Source organism: Sander lucioperca, chromosome 22 (assembly GCF_008315115.2).
Source record: "Sander lucioperca isolate FBNREF2018 chromosome 22, SLUC_FBN_1.2, whole genome shotgun sequence".
NCBI lineage: Eukaryota > Metazoa > Chordata > Actinopteri > Perciformes > Percidae > Sander > Sander lucioperca.
In genome coordinates, this window is record NC_050194.1 from 13,843,058 (window position 1) to 13,858,351 (window position 15,294).

Genomic DNA, 15,294 nt, shown 5'->3' on the forward strand with positions numbered 1-15,294 from the left:
TTGAGCCTTTGCCATTTTGGCTATTCTTCGAACCATTCGAATGGTTGACCGTTTTTTCCCACGTCGTTCAGGCTTTGGATGCCATTTCAAAGCATGTGAAATCATTTTGGCTGAGCAGCCTATAATTTTCTGTACTTCTTTATACGTTTTCCCCTCTCAAATCAACTTTTTAATCAAAGTCCGCTGTTCCTCAGAGCAATGTCTGGAACGACCCATTTTGCTGAGTATTTCAGTGTGAAATACACTATAACCAGCATGCACAACATTTGCTTCCTTCCTTCCTTAAATACGGACCATAATTGACACCTGTTTCTTCACAGAATCAATCACCTCACTAAGTAGACCATGCCCCTTTCAATTACAGATTCAGTTACACAGAATGAGCAGCATGCATGTCATGACTGTTGGGCCTGTTGGTTTTCTATGACTCTACAACACTTACTAGTAAATTATTTGCCATGTTGAAATATCACTTCTACCAAAACATTTGATTTATGAGGTTTGTGATGTTGGACTGCTATTATTTTGAACACAACTGTAAGTGGGAATATGTAAAATATAAAGTTAGAGAATTTTCTATAAAATTCAGCAAAGATCTTAATAGGAAAGGAGAAAAGAGGAAAGCAACTTGTTTTATGAAATCAGTCAGTGTTGTAGTAAGCCTGAGTAGTGAAGACAAGGAGAAACTAATGAAATTACAAACCCAACTAGATAACATATATCTTAAAAGAGCCCAAGGTGCATTTGTAAGGTCAAGAGCTAAATGGATTGAGGAGGGAGAAAATATTTTTGCAACTTAGAAAAGAGAAGACAAGAAAAGAAGGCGATTACAAGCTTATTGATAGATGGAACAGAATGTAACCAAACTAAAGTAATAGAAAAAGAAGTTTTCATTTTTTACAGTAAGCTCTATACATCTGCATACTCATGTACTGATTCCAATAGCTTCTTTGACAAAGTCATACATTTCATACCATTGATGATGTATTTAAAGGAATTTGTGAATCAGATTTAAGAATAGAAGAATTAGATGCTGTTAATTAATTTGAATTGTCAGTAAACAAATCACCTGGCTCTGATGGACTCACCGCTACCTTTTATAAGTTTTTTTGGAATGATATTAGAAATATGCTGTTCAAGGCACTACAAGAATGCATAGAGAGAAGAGAATTGATGGCAACTATGAAACAAGGTTCGATAACTATTATTCCAAAGCCTGGCAAGGATAAAAGAGTACTAGATAATCTTAGACCAATTACATTACTCAACACAGACTATAAACTGCTTTCGGGATGTATTGCAACTAGACTTAAATTAGGTTTGTCCCAGATATAAATGAAACTCAGTCTGGGTTTCTTGGTGGAAGATCTATCCACAATAATATAAGACTGGTTTTAGATTTGATCAATTACAGTAATATGTTTATATTCATTAAATATGTTCAATTTACCTCCAAGTGTTTCTTCAGATTTTAAGTAGATGTTAGCGCCATTGACAATACTTTTGGTTTGCACAACTTCCACACAACATACACATTATTATTTTCCACTGTCTTTAAATCAAAGTTGTGGTGATATTCCCAACTAAAGTAAACACATTTTTCCCAACTGAAACGGGTCTATCTTTTGACGTTGACAGCTCCTTCATATTGAGTTTTGATTTGAACCTTTTTCTTGTCAAGAAACTACACAGGCAATTGAATGATAGTGACATCTAGAGGACAAACAAATGAACTGCTTGTCAAATTAAAACATAGGCTATCATAAAAAAGTTGCATTGTTTGCATGATAAAATGTAATCAGGTAATCTTCAACAATGAAACTGTAATCTGATTACACATTTTTTTATTGTAATCTGGGTTGATTATAGTTACTTGATATTTGTAATCTGATTACGTAATCCAGATTACATGTAATCCGTTACTACCCAACCCTGCCAATCACAAACTGGCTAATCCACCCGGCGCGCTATAGAGAGGCGAAGTCCCTCCCCTTCCGGTGGACCACCATGGCACCTTAACCAAAAAGGTACTTCTATACTCTTTGCCTTAACTTGGAAAAAATATGAACGGTAGTGAATGGGGAAAGACAAATTATTTTTTGATCCCGTTTGAATTGAGCCATGAATTACACATATGATGTTCATCAGTTTAATAGATAATTTCTCAAGTCAAGAAAGTCTCAGTTTATTGTTAAACTGTTGTAGTAAAGTATGAGACTGTGAAAATCCGTAATTAGAAAGACTACATACTCCAAAGTCGCATGGATGACGTCTCGCTGTAACGTTACTCAAATGAGTATGCGGATTTTGCTTGTTCTTTTGTTTATCTGCTGAAAACACTTCCCTGGATAAAACACGTCAGGTAAGATGTTAAGATAACGTTACATGTGTTGTGGAACAGAGCTAAGCTAGCTAGCTAGCGAGCAAGTTGAGCATCAAGCTAGGTGACGTAAATTGTGTCAGACGAGAGATGTACTTCACTGAGCGGTTTCACACAAAACTAAGTGGTCATATGCCTACGGCTAACTGAGACTTTCTTCGGTTGAAAAATTATCTTTTAAATTGACGAACATCATATTTGTAATCCATGGCTCAATTCATCCAATCCAATTCAATCCATTGACTCGCGTTCATATTTTTTCGAAAGATAGGTCCCATGGACTGGACGTAGAAGGCCGTGACTTCGGCTGGCGGGTTTAACACGATGACGATAGAGAAGCCACCAAGCAGCTTCATGTTTACATTCAACCAAAGCCTGTCCTTATTAGAAATTCTTTGATTCAACATAGCGGCCACAGAACCGCAGCAACCCGTTGATGCCGCTGCCTGTCGCTGCTATCAGTGTTGCCAACTCTTTTCCAATGAAAGTAGCTAGCACTAGCTCCAAAAGTCACTAAAAGTAGCTAGATGATGTCACACGTTCATTTGCATATGTGTGACGTCATTACGCACTCATTTGCATAACGCTTAGTGGTGGTTGTGTCAGCAAGGCAGATAGAAAGAAATAGAAATCTTTAGCCAAATAATCACAAATTCAATACAGCAATTAATTTGACCTTATAATTATTACTTAGGTAGCATATCTTTGAAGTAAATAAAAGAAATTCTACAAAGGGAGGGAAGAGATCGATAAAGAATTCTCAAAGGCTAGCTCAGCGGCGTCTTTCTCCCGTCGCCTCCCACTGTCTCTCTACAACGGCCCCTGCACCCTGTCCCTTCGGTCCCTTCTCCATTTTCTACCTGCCTGTGCACTGGGCGAAGTGCTGCTGCACATAAAGAGAGAGGGGAGGAGGGGCTGCTCCTCCTCAGTGAGTCACAGAACAGAAGAGAGAGGAGACTGTTTTGGCGGCCACAGGAGAGAAATACCTTGCGTGCCCGCTGGTCGCTTTTTTGAAAAAAAGTCGCTAAGGGGGTCTGAAAAGTCGACAAAGTCGCTATAAGTTGACAACACTGGCTGCTATGTCACCCGAATCGTTGGTCTGATTTAGGGCTGGGCGTATCGATCTAAATATCGATAGTATCGATACCAAGATGAGTATTGGTATCGGATCGATACTGTCTTGATGAGATCGATACTTTTGTTGTAGTTTCTCTCCGAGTTCATACGAGCACAGCGTCTCTCCAAGTCTGTGAGCAATGTGCAAACAGCGCACCTCTCTCTCTCTCTCTCTCTCTCTCTCTCTCCCTCCCTGCTCTGCCGGAGAGCGGAGAGTCACAACAGTGAGAGAAGCCCGTGATGATTTTTTGTTGTGTTGTTTATATTGTAATATTCATATTTTTATACATTGTGGCTTTTGTTTACTTATTTTGCACAACTGACTTTATTTTTCACAGATATCTGTGTGTAATGGAAGGTATTTTTGGTTGTGTTGTTGACTTTGTTATATTTATATTTTGTTATATTATTTTAATATTTTTATACCGTTACATTGTTTTATATTGTTCTAGTTAGTAAATAAAAACATTTAGATTTGCCTAAAATATTTGTCCTGTGTTTTATCATAGTCATAATCAACTAACTAAAGGCAAAATCACAAAATTATTCAATGATCGTGACGTTACAAGTAAAAAGTATCGGTAGGCCTATCGGTATCGGTGATACTAGCCCTGCATTTACTTGGTATCGGATCGATACCAAAATTCCCAGTATCGCCCACCCCTAGTCTGATTGGTTGAAGGACTATCCAATCGCGTACAATGCCCGTTGATCCTGCCTCTTGTGCAGAGAAAATACAGAGCAGACTCCCCAGACTAATGTTCAATCTTAAAAGATTGAGCTTGGTCTGGTGATAGCCAGACTAGAGAGTCAATTCACCTTCAATTAAACAGATTATTACTATTTGTACAATGCTGATAGGTGGTATAATCCACGTCTGCATAAAATTTAATGTAATTTCATATTTCATATGTTTCATAATGTGTTGCATAAAGGGCTATGTAGGATTTCAGATGTGAACTATTGGTCTGCGTGAGAAGTGGGATCTGATCCAGATGTGGACATATGAGAATCACAGATACAGAAGAGGCCCTGATTGAACAGCTGTCAAGAGTGTTATGTTTTCTGTCATTCTATAGTGAATAACAAGTTTAGGCACAGTTAACCTATGACCTTAGAAGAAGCCTACATGAGATCTAAGGCTAATAGAGTCTGGGAACATATAGTTGTTATGATGAGATCATGTAAGGGTTTCCAGATGGGGTTTCCTGGGGGGCGGCCCCAGAAAGTATAAAATCTATAGCAATCCTATGATCTGAGAGACACTCTGGGTACATGCATCTTGTGTGTACACATGGTTATCTCCTTCAATGTTGTGTTGTGTGCAATATTGAATAAAGCTGTATTTAATCTGAAATCGGACTCGTCATGATGAAGTCTCCAAAACATCTGTCTCCAGAGAAAGTGAGAGAACCATCTCTCAAACGCTTTTAATAAGATAGTGTAGTATATGACCATTCTATAACTTTCTATAAACTTTGCTTAAAGGTTTGTTATAAGGGAGTCCTATGAACTTTACTCTACATTTACTGAGAACATCTGGAAATTGTTAACATGAGTAGGGGTCCCCCCAAGACAGAAGAGACCTTTTTTGGAGTTGTGCCAGATAACAGGCATTAATTGGTCAGTTATCCATCCAATGATATACTTACAAAATTACGTCCTATGTTGATACAATGCATAGGATATATACGTTGTTCACACAAAGAAAAGGGAGAACGACTTTTGGAAGAATTTGGGTTGGTCGTTCTCCAAGCTCTCTGCAGGAGTTTGTAAAATTGATGCTGAATCTTTGCTTGTAATAAACCTTTTTATAATCAAGAACAGTGTCGGCGGATTCCTCTTCATACAGCATCACAGCATTACTATTTAAGACACCACAATAGTAGGCAACTTCTGGGCTCTGTGACGCTATGAATAAATAAGTTGATTTCTTGACCTCACTGTTTTTCCTCATGGGATAATTACAATGTCTCAGTGGCCATGAGGAGATTAGGAGCACAATGCAAGGCTGCAGACTGAAGTAAATGCCAGTCAGAGGTAAACAAAATGTTCCTTGAGATTTACACCAGACAAAAAACGAATTTCATTTGTATTCTTTGATTTTGTTCCCTCTCATTTCAAAGTTTAAGGTATTTATTTATCATAACAATTACAGGGAAGCAGTCATTGGCAATGAAAATCTTAGGTCTCACGCTCCCTCCAACAATGTTAATAAAATAGGTATGAGAAAGAAAAGGAAGATCACTTCAGATCACTTCATGATGTGAGCCAATTAAAATGTTACTTAATTGCTTTTGGATAACTGGGCCTGTACTTATCAAACTGCTACACATGCCATTTTGGACCCAAGTCAAAGACAATAGTAAAAATCCTGTACTGTTATTTTATACTCACAAACTCAAAACTAAAAGCTATGATGAATACATAAATGCTTTTAAATTTAAGAAAGTTCAACCGGTCTCTTAAGTTTTTTAACATCCCCTGTAAAAATATTTCAGATACTCATTCACCTCCCCTCCAACAGACAAATCCCAGTAAAATATTTTACTAGTAGCCACCCTGTTGAAAACTGACCATGCTGACCTTCTATTTTGCTTTACAGAAGTCCCACCCCATGTCTCCAGTAGCTGCCAAGGTCTCTGACTTTTTAAACTCTTTTTTTAACCTCTCAATTTTAAAAAATGACTTATTCCTGCATTGAAAAGTTAATCACTGTAGAGGATTCACAGAAGGTGGTTCCCTTTATTCAGTCCAGTGCCAAGTCTGCTTTTACTGCCTAAACCTGCCTTTTGTACTGTACTCTCTACTGTGTCTGTTTGTTTTGTAAATTGAAAACTTGTGAAGGCAAAAGCATGAAATCAGTGAGGAAACCCTTTTCTTTATTGTAATCTCTCTTATTGTCCTTGCAAAACTCTCTTAAAATCCTGTCTGCATGTTTAATTCCACGTCTTCCTCTGTCCGTCAGGCCGAGTCTTGTTGTTCACTTACAGCTCTGTTTGAGTGTTTTAGAAAACCTCCACACTGTGAAGCCTCCAATCTAAATTTCAATCTGATCTAAAAGAATTGTTAGCTCATGAGATCCAAAATAATTTAGTTTTATACACTCCCCGACGAAGAATGTATTTTTTTAATTTCCGTGTTAACTTTTTTCATCTTTATAGAAAAACAAACAGTAGTAAACTCTACTTATTTTAAAGGTCCCATATTGTGAAAAGTGAGAAACTATGTCTTTTCTGATTATAAAGGAGGTCTAGGTGCTATATATAAGTACTGTGAATGTATCAGAAAATGTGCCTTTAAAAGAGCCGTCAGGACTTCCATACGGTTGTGATGTAACAGCTATATTATATATAGGTTAGTCTCGCTTTGCCAGACCTTTCTCCACTGCGGTGCTGCGGAGGAGGGTCTGGCTAGTCCACATAGCATTCCCGGGATGGGAGAAAAACGTGCTCTGGTTTATTGGCATTTCTTCAAACTAATCACAATCGTCTTGGGCGGTATAGGCACCGGGAAAAGCAGCGGTGCCGCTACAAAGTAGCCTCGGGAAGGAACTTGTTTCGGTGGAATACGTGTACGTTCAAAAGTTGTTTTAGTCGTGCAAAAGAAAACTCAGATTGGACAAACAGTCAAGCTAGCTGTCTGGATTTACCCTGCAGAGATCTGAGAAAAGGTTCACCATAGTCCTCATATAGCGACCAGAGTTTAAAATGCCAACACAAAGGAAGCCCAAGGCAACGGATATCCGGCCTAAATGAGGCAACGGAGCAATCCCGGAAGTGGAAAGTCAAGGACATAGACTATAGCCTAGGTAGAAAGTGCTGCTACAGCATCCTTACAGTCATTCCCCGGCTGCAGTGATGGTGCAGAGACGCCAAGAGCACATGCAGATGACCATGCAGATCTTAAAAACACAGGCACTAAAAGGCAGTGTGTCAGACAGAGGGTGAATACAGGTACATTCAGTCAGACAGTATGAGAAAAATAATGTTTTTTTTAAACATTAAAACATGTAAACATGTTCTAGTTGAAAGCCAAAATACAAGTATGAACCTAAAAATGAGCATGATATGGGACCTTTAACTCTCATTGTACTTAGCTCAAAATTTAAGCTTCAGATTGCTTTAAACTTTACTTTTATTCTAATGTGTCTGCACTTTAAAAGACAGATTTCAAAATGTTTGACTGCTTCAGGCAACTGTCGCACTGAGCTTATTTTCTGTGAAAATATATTTTTTTACCTTCAGCAGGATATGGAGTGTGGAAATCCTGGAATGTGTATAAACAAACTGCTTCTCGCTGAACTGAGCACTCTGGGCACAACCAAATTCATGTCCAGCTAACTGTCCAGCTACATGTCTACAAATGTACAATGTTTCTACTTTGCAAGTTTATTAAAGCTAAAATAAGAAGAGCAGACCTTTGTCAATCTTTTACTGCCACTGTTTGTTTTTTTCACTGTAAAAGTTTGGGTCCAAAGGAGGTGGGTTTCAGTTTCTCTTACAGAAAGATTTTTATTTGTAAGAAATATTGGTAACACTTTACAATACTGGTGCACAAATATATATTCATTATGGTTAACTAATGCACAGATCATCACAAGTTAATGACTCATCATACAGACTGAGTCATACAGGAATTGCTAGTAATTAAGCCTGTCATCATGGATTAATTCCCTATCAACATCTAGCATTAATAATACTGCAAATGTATGTGTTTTTGGTCGAAGCCATGGATTTCAACTTACAGCCGTCTGCAACCAGAAAGCCACTGCACCAGATGAACTGGTGCATCTGTTTATTACCTAATGCCTTTAATATTTGCATGCAGCCAACTAACCCCTCCTTGAAACACTTTCTCTGCCATTGCATTCACTGTGCAACTGTCCCATATACCTCAAACATTAATGTGAATGTGTGGCCTACCAGGCACTATCAAAACCAATAACCAATAACCATTTTTGATCATACACAACAAAGCAAAACATGGAAGAACTAAATCCCCCTTCCAACACCATGCCAGCCATGCCAAAATATTCAAATATGCACTTCAATATTCAATGGAAAATAAGCTCAAAATCAAATAGCACAACGTGGTGTCAACATAAAACACAGCGCTTTTAAGTTCACTTTGCGGCAAAAACAAAATACTTTAACAAAGGAAACGCTTGTTCGTTCCTCTGGAGTGTTTTAACCACAATCTTTTTCCTAACCCTAATCTGGAAATGTAAATACATAGCTAGCTTCGACCAATTGTGGTAATAAACACATATTCATGCTAGATGTTGATAGTGAATTAATCCATGATGACAGACCTAATTAATGAGCTAGCAATAGCTTCCCAGATAGTATGGTGACATTGATTCAATGTTGAAATTCCATCAGAATCATCATTTTTGTTTAGGTTGAATATTCAAGGCTAAATAATATTGAATCAATGTTGATAATTCTTTGTGTTTTTTTCAATGTTTGAAAAGACAAACTTTGAATCAATGTTGATTTTTGGTCAGCTGCATGTATTGCCCCTTTTATGACCTTTTATGACCTTTTATGACCCCGTCCCTCAAGCACCAACAGAGTTTTGGCTTTGTTGTAATATTTCAAAATCTATTGGCCGGAAATATATATGTATATATACAAACAGAGAGAGAGAGAGAGAGAGAGAGAGAGAGAGAGAGAGAGAGAGAGAGAGAGAGAGAGAGAATAACAACAATATTATATTAATTATTATTATGAAAATATAAATGCATGAATGTAATTGGACATGAAAAGAGATATTTCATGGAAGATAGTCTACTCAGAGCACTGATGACTCAAATGCTACAAGCCATATCTGGCACTTTCAGGTGCTGCTGGGTGTTTGTATTATTATTATTATTATTATTATTATTATTATTATTATTATTATTATTATTATTATTATTATCATAATATGCATTCCATCAGTGCATTAGTTAGGCTAAGCATTAATATATGTACATTGGTGCACCAGCAGCCTGTGTTACCAATTAACCGCTCTCAGATTAAATAGCCAGTAAATCGTTACTCTGTTTGTAGTTTGCTTCCATGTGGTGTGTCGGGCTCGTTTAAGACCCTCCCTTGTCCTTTCCTCAAATTACATAGCAAGCAGTTCAGATAGTATTGTGAGCAGAAGTGGAATTCATACGTAACTGGGAATGTTACATAAGAGCACTTTAGTGTAGGTCTGAAAGTTCCAGTGATCGCAGACAGACAAGAACCTGGCACAAGCTCAGACTGCCAGATTACAAAGATAGAAAGAGGGTGAAAAGAAAGTGACAGTGACTGAAGCATTTCGGCTTCAGCTGGGAGTTCAGGAGGGATTGTTTTTCAGATGTTTGAGAGGATTTAGGCTGAAAAGCAGAAGAAATCAAGAAGAGACTAAACCGATAGTTCCTTTCCAGCAGATAGGAGAGATAGTAAAGATATAATGAGTCACGATAATGAGTAAACAGTGATCAAGCAGGAAGAGATTTGGAGACAGCTAACGGTGTATAAAAGCAAATCAAGTGTGCACGTTTGACAAAGGACCAAAAGCCATCTGAAAGAGGAGCTGCTGAAAACACGAGCTCGGGAAGAAGCACGTACTGGCCTCGCCTGAGCCATTTTACAGTCACATTTTGGCGTCTGGTTTTTGGTTTCCTAGACTAAACTTTTGACAGTATCAGTCATGTCGGAGGAAGAAAAATTGTCCTACAGCGAAGCCATTAAGAAGGCGTACGCGTCCGTATATCGCTTCCCTCTCATCCCAGTCAGAGGAATTCCTATCATGAACCTCATCGCCAAAAACTGGGACTCCATCTGGGCTTTCCGTCCGGAGCCCTCAGACCTTCTCATCGCCACCTACCCAAAAGCAGGTAGGCCTACTAGTTTAGGTCTATGTAGGTAATCAGTTTTGGACAGGACTTTTTTTGTCATTTGCATTTTTATTGAAGTTCTGCTACTTTAAAGTCCCACTCATCCATATATCATAGGAAAATATTGTACTTTGTACTGCACTACATGTATTTGACAGCTTGAGATTAAGAGTTTGCATACAAAACATATGATAATCTTATAAATGCATTGTTATGGATAAAACTAAAATAGTTAGAATTAGCTCCGTCTTGACAAATAACAGTAAAATGCTACTTACACATTATGCAACATTTATAATATTCCAAATAATATAATATAAATTTGAAAACACTCACATGAGACATTTTTTTCTGGATTATGAGTAACTTTACTTTTTATAGCCTACTTTTGTTGGTTACTTCGTTTGTAAAGTACTTTTTTTTAAATTTTCAATGACTTTAACTAGCAATGGAGTATTTGCACAGTGTGGCACTGCTACTTTTACTTAAGTAAAGGATCTTACAACAGATCACAGAACAGGATAATTAAGCTGACAAAACAAACAGAAAATCAATGAGAAAGTACATAAACTACACAAATTCAAGTAAAGCTCTAGACCAATCCTCTTGAAGAGTGAGGGCTAACATTCAAATTGATAAGGGGGACCAAATTCCCTTAATACTCAAGTTTGTCCTTTCAATGTGTAACAGTGTCACATAGGTGAAAAACAATTCTAGGACTTGAGTAAATATTTTGGTTATTTTGGTGTGGGTGCAGGATCATGTCAGTGTTAATTTGTGTTTTTGGGACATAAGGGACCACATGGACCCAGGAGATAGTTGACCTTCTTTTACACAACGGAGATGCAGAGGCCTGCAAACGAGCCCCAACACCCATCCGCAGTCCTTTCCTAGAGATCTTCTCCCCGCCACCCATACCCTCAGGTGTGTATTTAGGTGGTTATGTTGGTATGTGTCTGATTGTATTCACCAGTTTTAATTAAGTCTGTCTTCAAGTGCACTTTGTTACCACAAGTTTTTGTTAAAACGTAAGATATTATTACCAAATACTAGTTCTGACTGTGCCATGTCAGACCTTACAAATTCAATTCCTGGAGGATTGTTTCTTCCGTCTTAATCGGGGTCAGTAAGGCATAGGCATAGAATGCACTGTGTATTGTTCCTCAGAACAGCATCTGATGTAATGTGATCACATGGGCAGCACAAGACTTCTCAATCTAGAATAGCGTACATTGTAAGGAAGGAGCAAAGGATGCACTCTTGCTTGTTTTAGGTCTCTTTGGGTCTGAGGGCCTACTGGAGGGATTGACCAAGTCACAGTGGACAAAGGGCTGATGACCACTTTAACTTCATAGGAGGCATTTAGTCTGTTTAGTAGTTAGTCTTTAGTTGTAAGTTCAATAAATCCTCATTTATAAAGTATTTTGTTCCATGGTTTGTGTGTAAAAAATCATTTAGTCACACAGAGGAAAATAACACCCATGGTAGCCCTGCGATTACGAGGTTCAGTTGATTAATTTAAGTTTTGCTTGTTTATTTAAAATGAGGGTGGCGTCCAGATTAAAGTTAAGTTTAAATGCTGTTATTTAAGATAAACTAATTGTCTCTGATACACCAGGTCCTCTTTTGTTTGAACACTTTATTTTTATGACATCCCATATATTTGTTCTAAAGTTAAAAAGTAGCTTAAATAGTGCTAGTTTTAAGTCAGTCTTTGTGCATTAGAGTGGGATTTATGTAACATTAGTAGAGCATGGAATCTGAGATAGTATGGAACAAATTGTTCAACTCTTTAATATGCACATATCCTTTTCCCTGAACTTATGTTTCAGGTCTTGATCTTCTGAAGGAAATGGATCCTCCAAGAATCATCAAAACACATCTTCCTTTTCAGTTGGTGCCTCCTGGATTTTGGGAAAACAAGTGCAAGGTAAGGCTCAATCTGTCAGATTCAACTGAGAGCAAAATCCTGCAGTGAATTTTATTGCTTTACACTAAACAGTAAATGCATGTTGACTGGGTAAAAGGTTCATGATAACAATGCTGATAAATGAGAAGAGAGGTTAACAATACAATGCCATACAAATAGGTTACCCATTGCCTGCATTTTTGCCGTATATCCATTTTTGTTTTATATGTGTGTAAAGGCTATCTACGTGGCACGCAATGCTAAAGACAACCTGGTGAGCTACTTCCATTTTGATTGTATGAATATGACCCAGCCTGACCCAGGACCCTGGGAAGGCTACATACTGAAGTTCATGCGAGGAGAGTGTAAGTAGATTAAATCCCATTGTTTTACTTTTATTCAAACTGGTTGATCCCGTTTGCACAAAGCTTCCAACCAAACTGGTCCATTCACCCACTGCACCAGCCAGAAGTTCTTATGCATTTTCTTCTTATGTAACAAATTGAAATGTGTAAAAGTGGTTGACACCTTAGAAGAATACATTCCTTACCTCACTGTTTTTCCCCATGAAAAACATAGTATGCCTCAATGGCCATGACAGGATTAGCAGCATCCTGCAAGGCTGCAGAGTGAAGGCAATGCCAATTAGAAGAAAATGTTCCAAAAGAATTTCAACTGCGTATTTTTAAACTTTGTTTCTGCTTTGGTGCCATCAATACACCAACTGCTACTGTACTGCCACAGATGCATTTTAATTCAAATGGTCAGGTTTTGAAGTATGTTAACTGTTAATATCAAATATCAAACCACTCTCTATTGAGGCAATGTTATCAATGGTTTATACATTGTAACTAATAGCTAATCATTGGCTAATGTTTTACAGATCAGTTATATGAGATTAATAAGAAAATCTTTTGGGTTTCCAGATTGTGAAAAATCCCTTCAACTGGTGTTTAGCCAGCTGTAGCATGACACTTGTTTAGATTTCTTTAGCTCTTTAATTCATCAGGAGGATTGCTGCAATGGACTGTTAGACCACTTACCTTCTGGAAAAGGGCTCCACAACACCTGGAACTATATTTATTTATTAGCAACTTATTAACATTTGCAACTGCAGACCTTGTGGAATTGTTGTAAAAAAACATTTATTGATTTATTATGACTTCATATTTCATCTATATTTTAATGTCATTTTAACAATGGACAGCATGGCTACTTGTATGTGAAAGTTGCCGTTTGTTGTGAGCCTACAGAGAATCTTCACAAAATTAGCCAACTAAGACGTCTGCAATTATAAATGTCTAAGTGTTATTGCAGCAATACATCAAGCCAGCAGTTGTAAATATTAACATGTTGTCAAAAAAAATGGATGTTGGTCCAGATCCCTGCAGCCCTGGCCCAGAAGGTAAGTGGATTAACTGTTTATCGGTGAGTCTTCTTGATGAATAAAAGAGGCAACCCAAAAGTCAATGACTTATAATTGATCTATAAAGATAAGTACATTTATTAACATTATTAAAACTATACAAAGTATAATGTTACCATGTAATGTTACCATGAAAGATGCTCAATGAGTTCTGTTTCCACAGTGGCATGGGGCTCCTGGTATGACCATGTGAAAGGTTACTGGATGGAGAGAGAGAAGAAGAATATCCTTTACCTCTTCTACGAGGACATGAAAGAGGTACGGATAACATATGGACTCAATATTACCAAAGCATGTTATATGTACTCTTACCATCATATTTAATCCCCAGAATCCTCGGCGTGAAGTGGAGCGCATCATGAGGTACCTGGACTTGTCGGTCTCTGATGAGGTCATCAGCCGAATTGTGGAGCTCACGTCCTTTAAGAACATGAAGGAGAACCCGATGGCCAACTACTCCTGTATCCCAGCTCCTGTTTTTGATCACTCAATCTCCCCCTTCATGAGAAAAGGTGCATCAATCTGCTTCTAGTCTTGTCCAGAAGCAAGATATTGATCAAAATAATAAAATAAAATGAGCAGGGCAGGGCATGTACCAATTCCAAAGGTCCAGGTTTCAAAATTAGGGTGAGTGATCTGCAGTGGGTGAATACAATATCATGAACACATTGTCTCACTCCCATTACTACCTTATAATGTAATGCAGTTAAATCAACAGCATAAGCCTCACAAAGACACGACACACTACTCTGTTATTGGATTGTGTCATATTTTGTCTTCTCCCTGTACTTCACATTATACATTATCTCTGGCGCTCCCTAGAGGTTTCTGGATTTCTTGCTTTTGCTTGTTTTTTTTTTATAGACTATAATAACTTTATGCTCAAAATAGCTGAAACAAATAGTTGATTAAATGATTAGTCTAAAGGCAGAAAATGAATCTGAAACTATTTTTTAACTATTAATTGCTTCACCGTTTGTCTTTATCTTGTAGTGTAGTAATTTGACTATTGAATTTTGGACTATTTAAAGACGTCAGCTCGGGACATTTTCCACTGTTTTCTGATTATTCATAAACCAAACCATCAATAAAAAAAATCAGGAAATAAGGAAAATAGTCGATAGTTGCAGCCCTAATGTTCAACAATAGATGCTTTTAGGGAAAATAATTAAAGAACTTGATTTATATATCTAACGTTGTATTCTCTCTTCTATTATCATTTTCTCTCTTTACAGGTGAAGTAGGGGATTGGAGAAACCATTTTACACCCGAGCAATCAAAGATGTTTGATGAAGATTATGAAAAGCAAATGAAGGAAGTCAACATACCATTCAGGACCCTCATCTAACAGATTTTGGCTTTTCCAAACGGATGCAGCTCTACAAACCAAAGACCTGTGGACTGACACTGTGCAGCACTATACTGTCAGAAATTTGGCACAAGCTAAATACCAAAACAAAAATTAATACAAATAAATTAGTTTGATCCTTTATGTAGAGCACCCTAATCACTGCACCACTTTATGTGTAGATACATCCAAATGTTATGTTTAAAGGATCAATAAAAATGTACTCCACAATACAAGTACA

The 15,294-nt window shown here is 37.5% G+C and overlaps 1 protein-coding gene across 2 annotated transcripts; it reads left to right on the plus strand.

The window, feature by feature from the left end:
* Positions 1-9,782: 9,782 nt before the first annotated feature.
* On the plus strand, positions 9,783-15,289 carry sult1st6 (sulfotransferase family 1, cytosolic sulfotransferase 6). Of its 2 annotated transcripts, XM_031314929.2 has the most exons (8): positions 9,783-10,370; positions 11,166-11,294; positions 12,203-12,300; positions 12,518-12,644; positions 13,661-13,684; positions 13,869-13,963; positions 14,037-14,217; positions 14,941-15,289. In XM_031314929.2, the coding sequence occupies exons 1-8, from the start codon at positions 10,184-10,186 to the stop codon at positions 15,051-15,053; spliced, it is 954 nt and encodes a 317-aa protein (XP_031170789.1). In that variant the 5' UTR covers positions 9,783-10,183; the 3' UTR covers positions 15,054-15,289. The 2 variants fall into 2 exon arrangements, with proteins under 2 accessions (XP_031170789.1, XP_031170790.1); XM_031314930.2 differs by lacking the exon at positions 13,661-13,684.
* Positions 15,290-15,294: the final 5 nt, after the last annotated feature.

Bases quoted from the DNA above. Each gene is read 5' to 3' on its own strand.
- sult1st6 (XM_031314929.2), top strand. From the start codon at position 10,184: ATGTCGGAGGAAGAAAAATTGTCCTACAGCGAAGCCATTAAGAAGGCG. The intron at 11,295-12,202 runs GTGTGTATTTAG...CTTATGTTTCAG, and splicing joins CCCGCCACCCATACCCTCAG to GTCTTGATCTTCTGAAGGAA. The intron at 14,218-14,940 runs GTGCATCAATCT...CTCTCTTTACAG, and splicing joins CTCCCCCTTCATGAGAAAAG to GTGAAGTAGGGGATTGGAGA.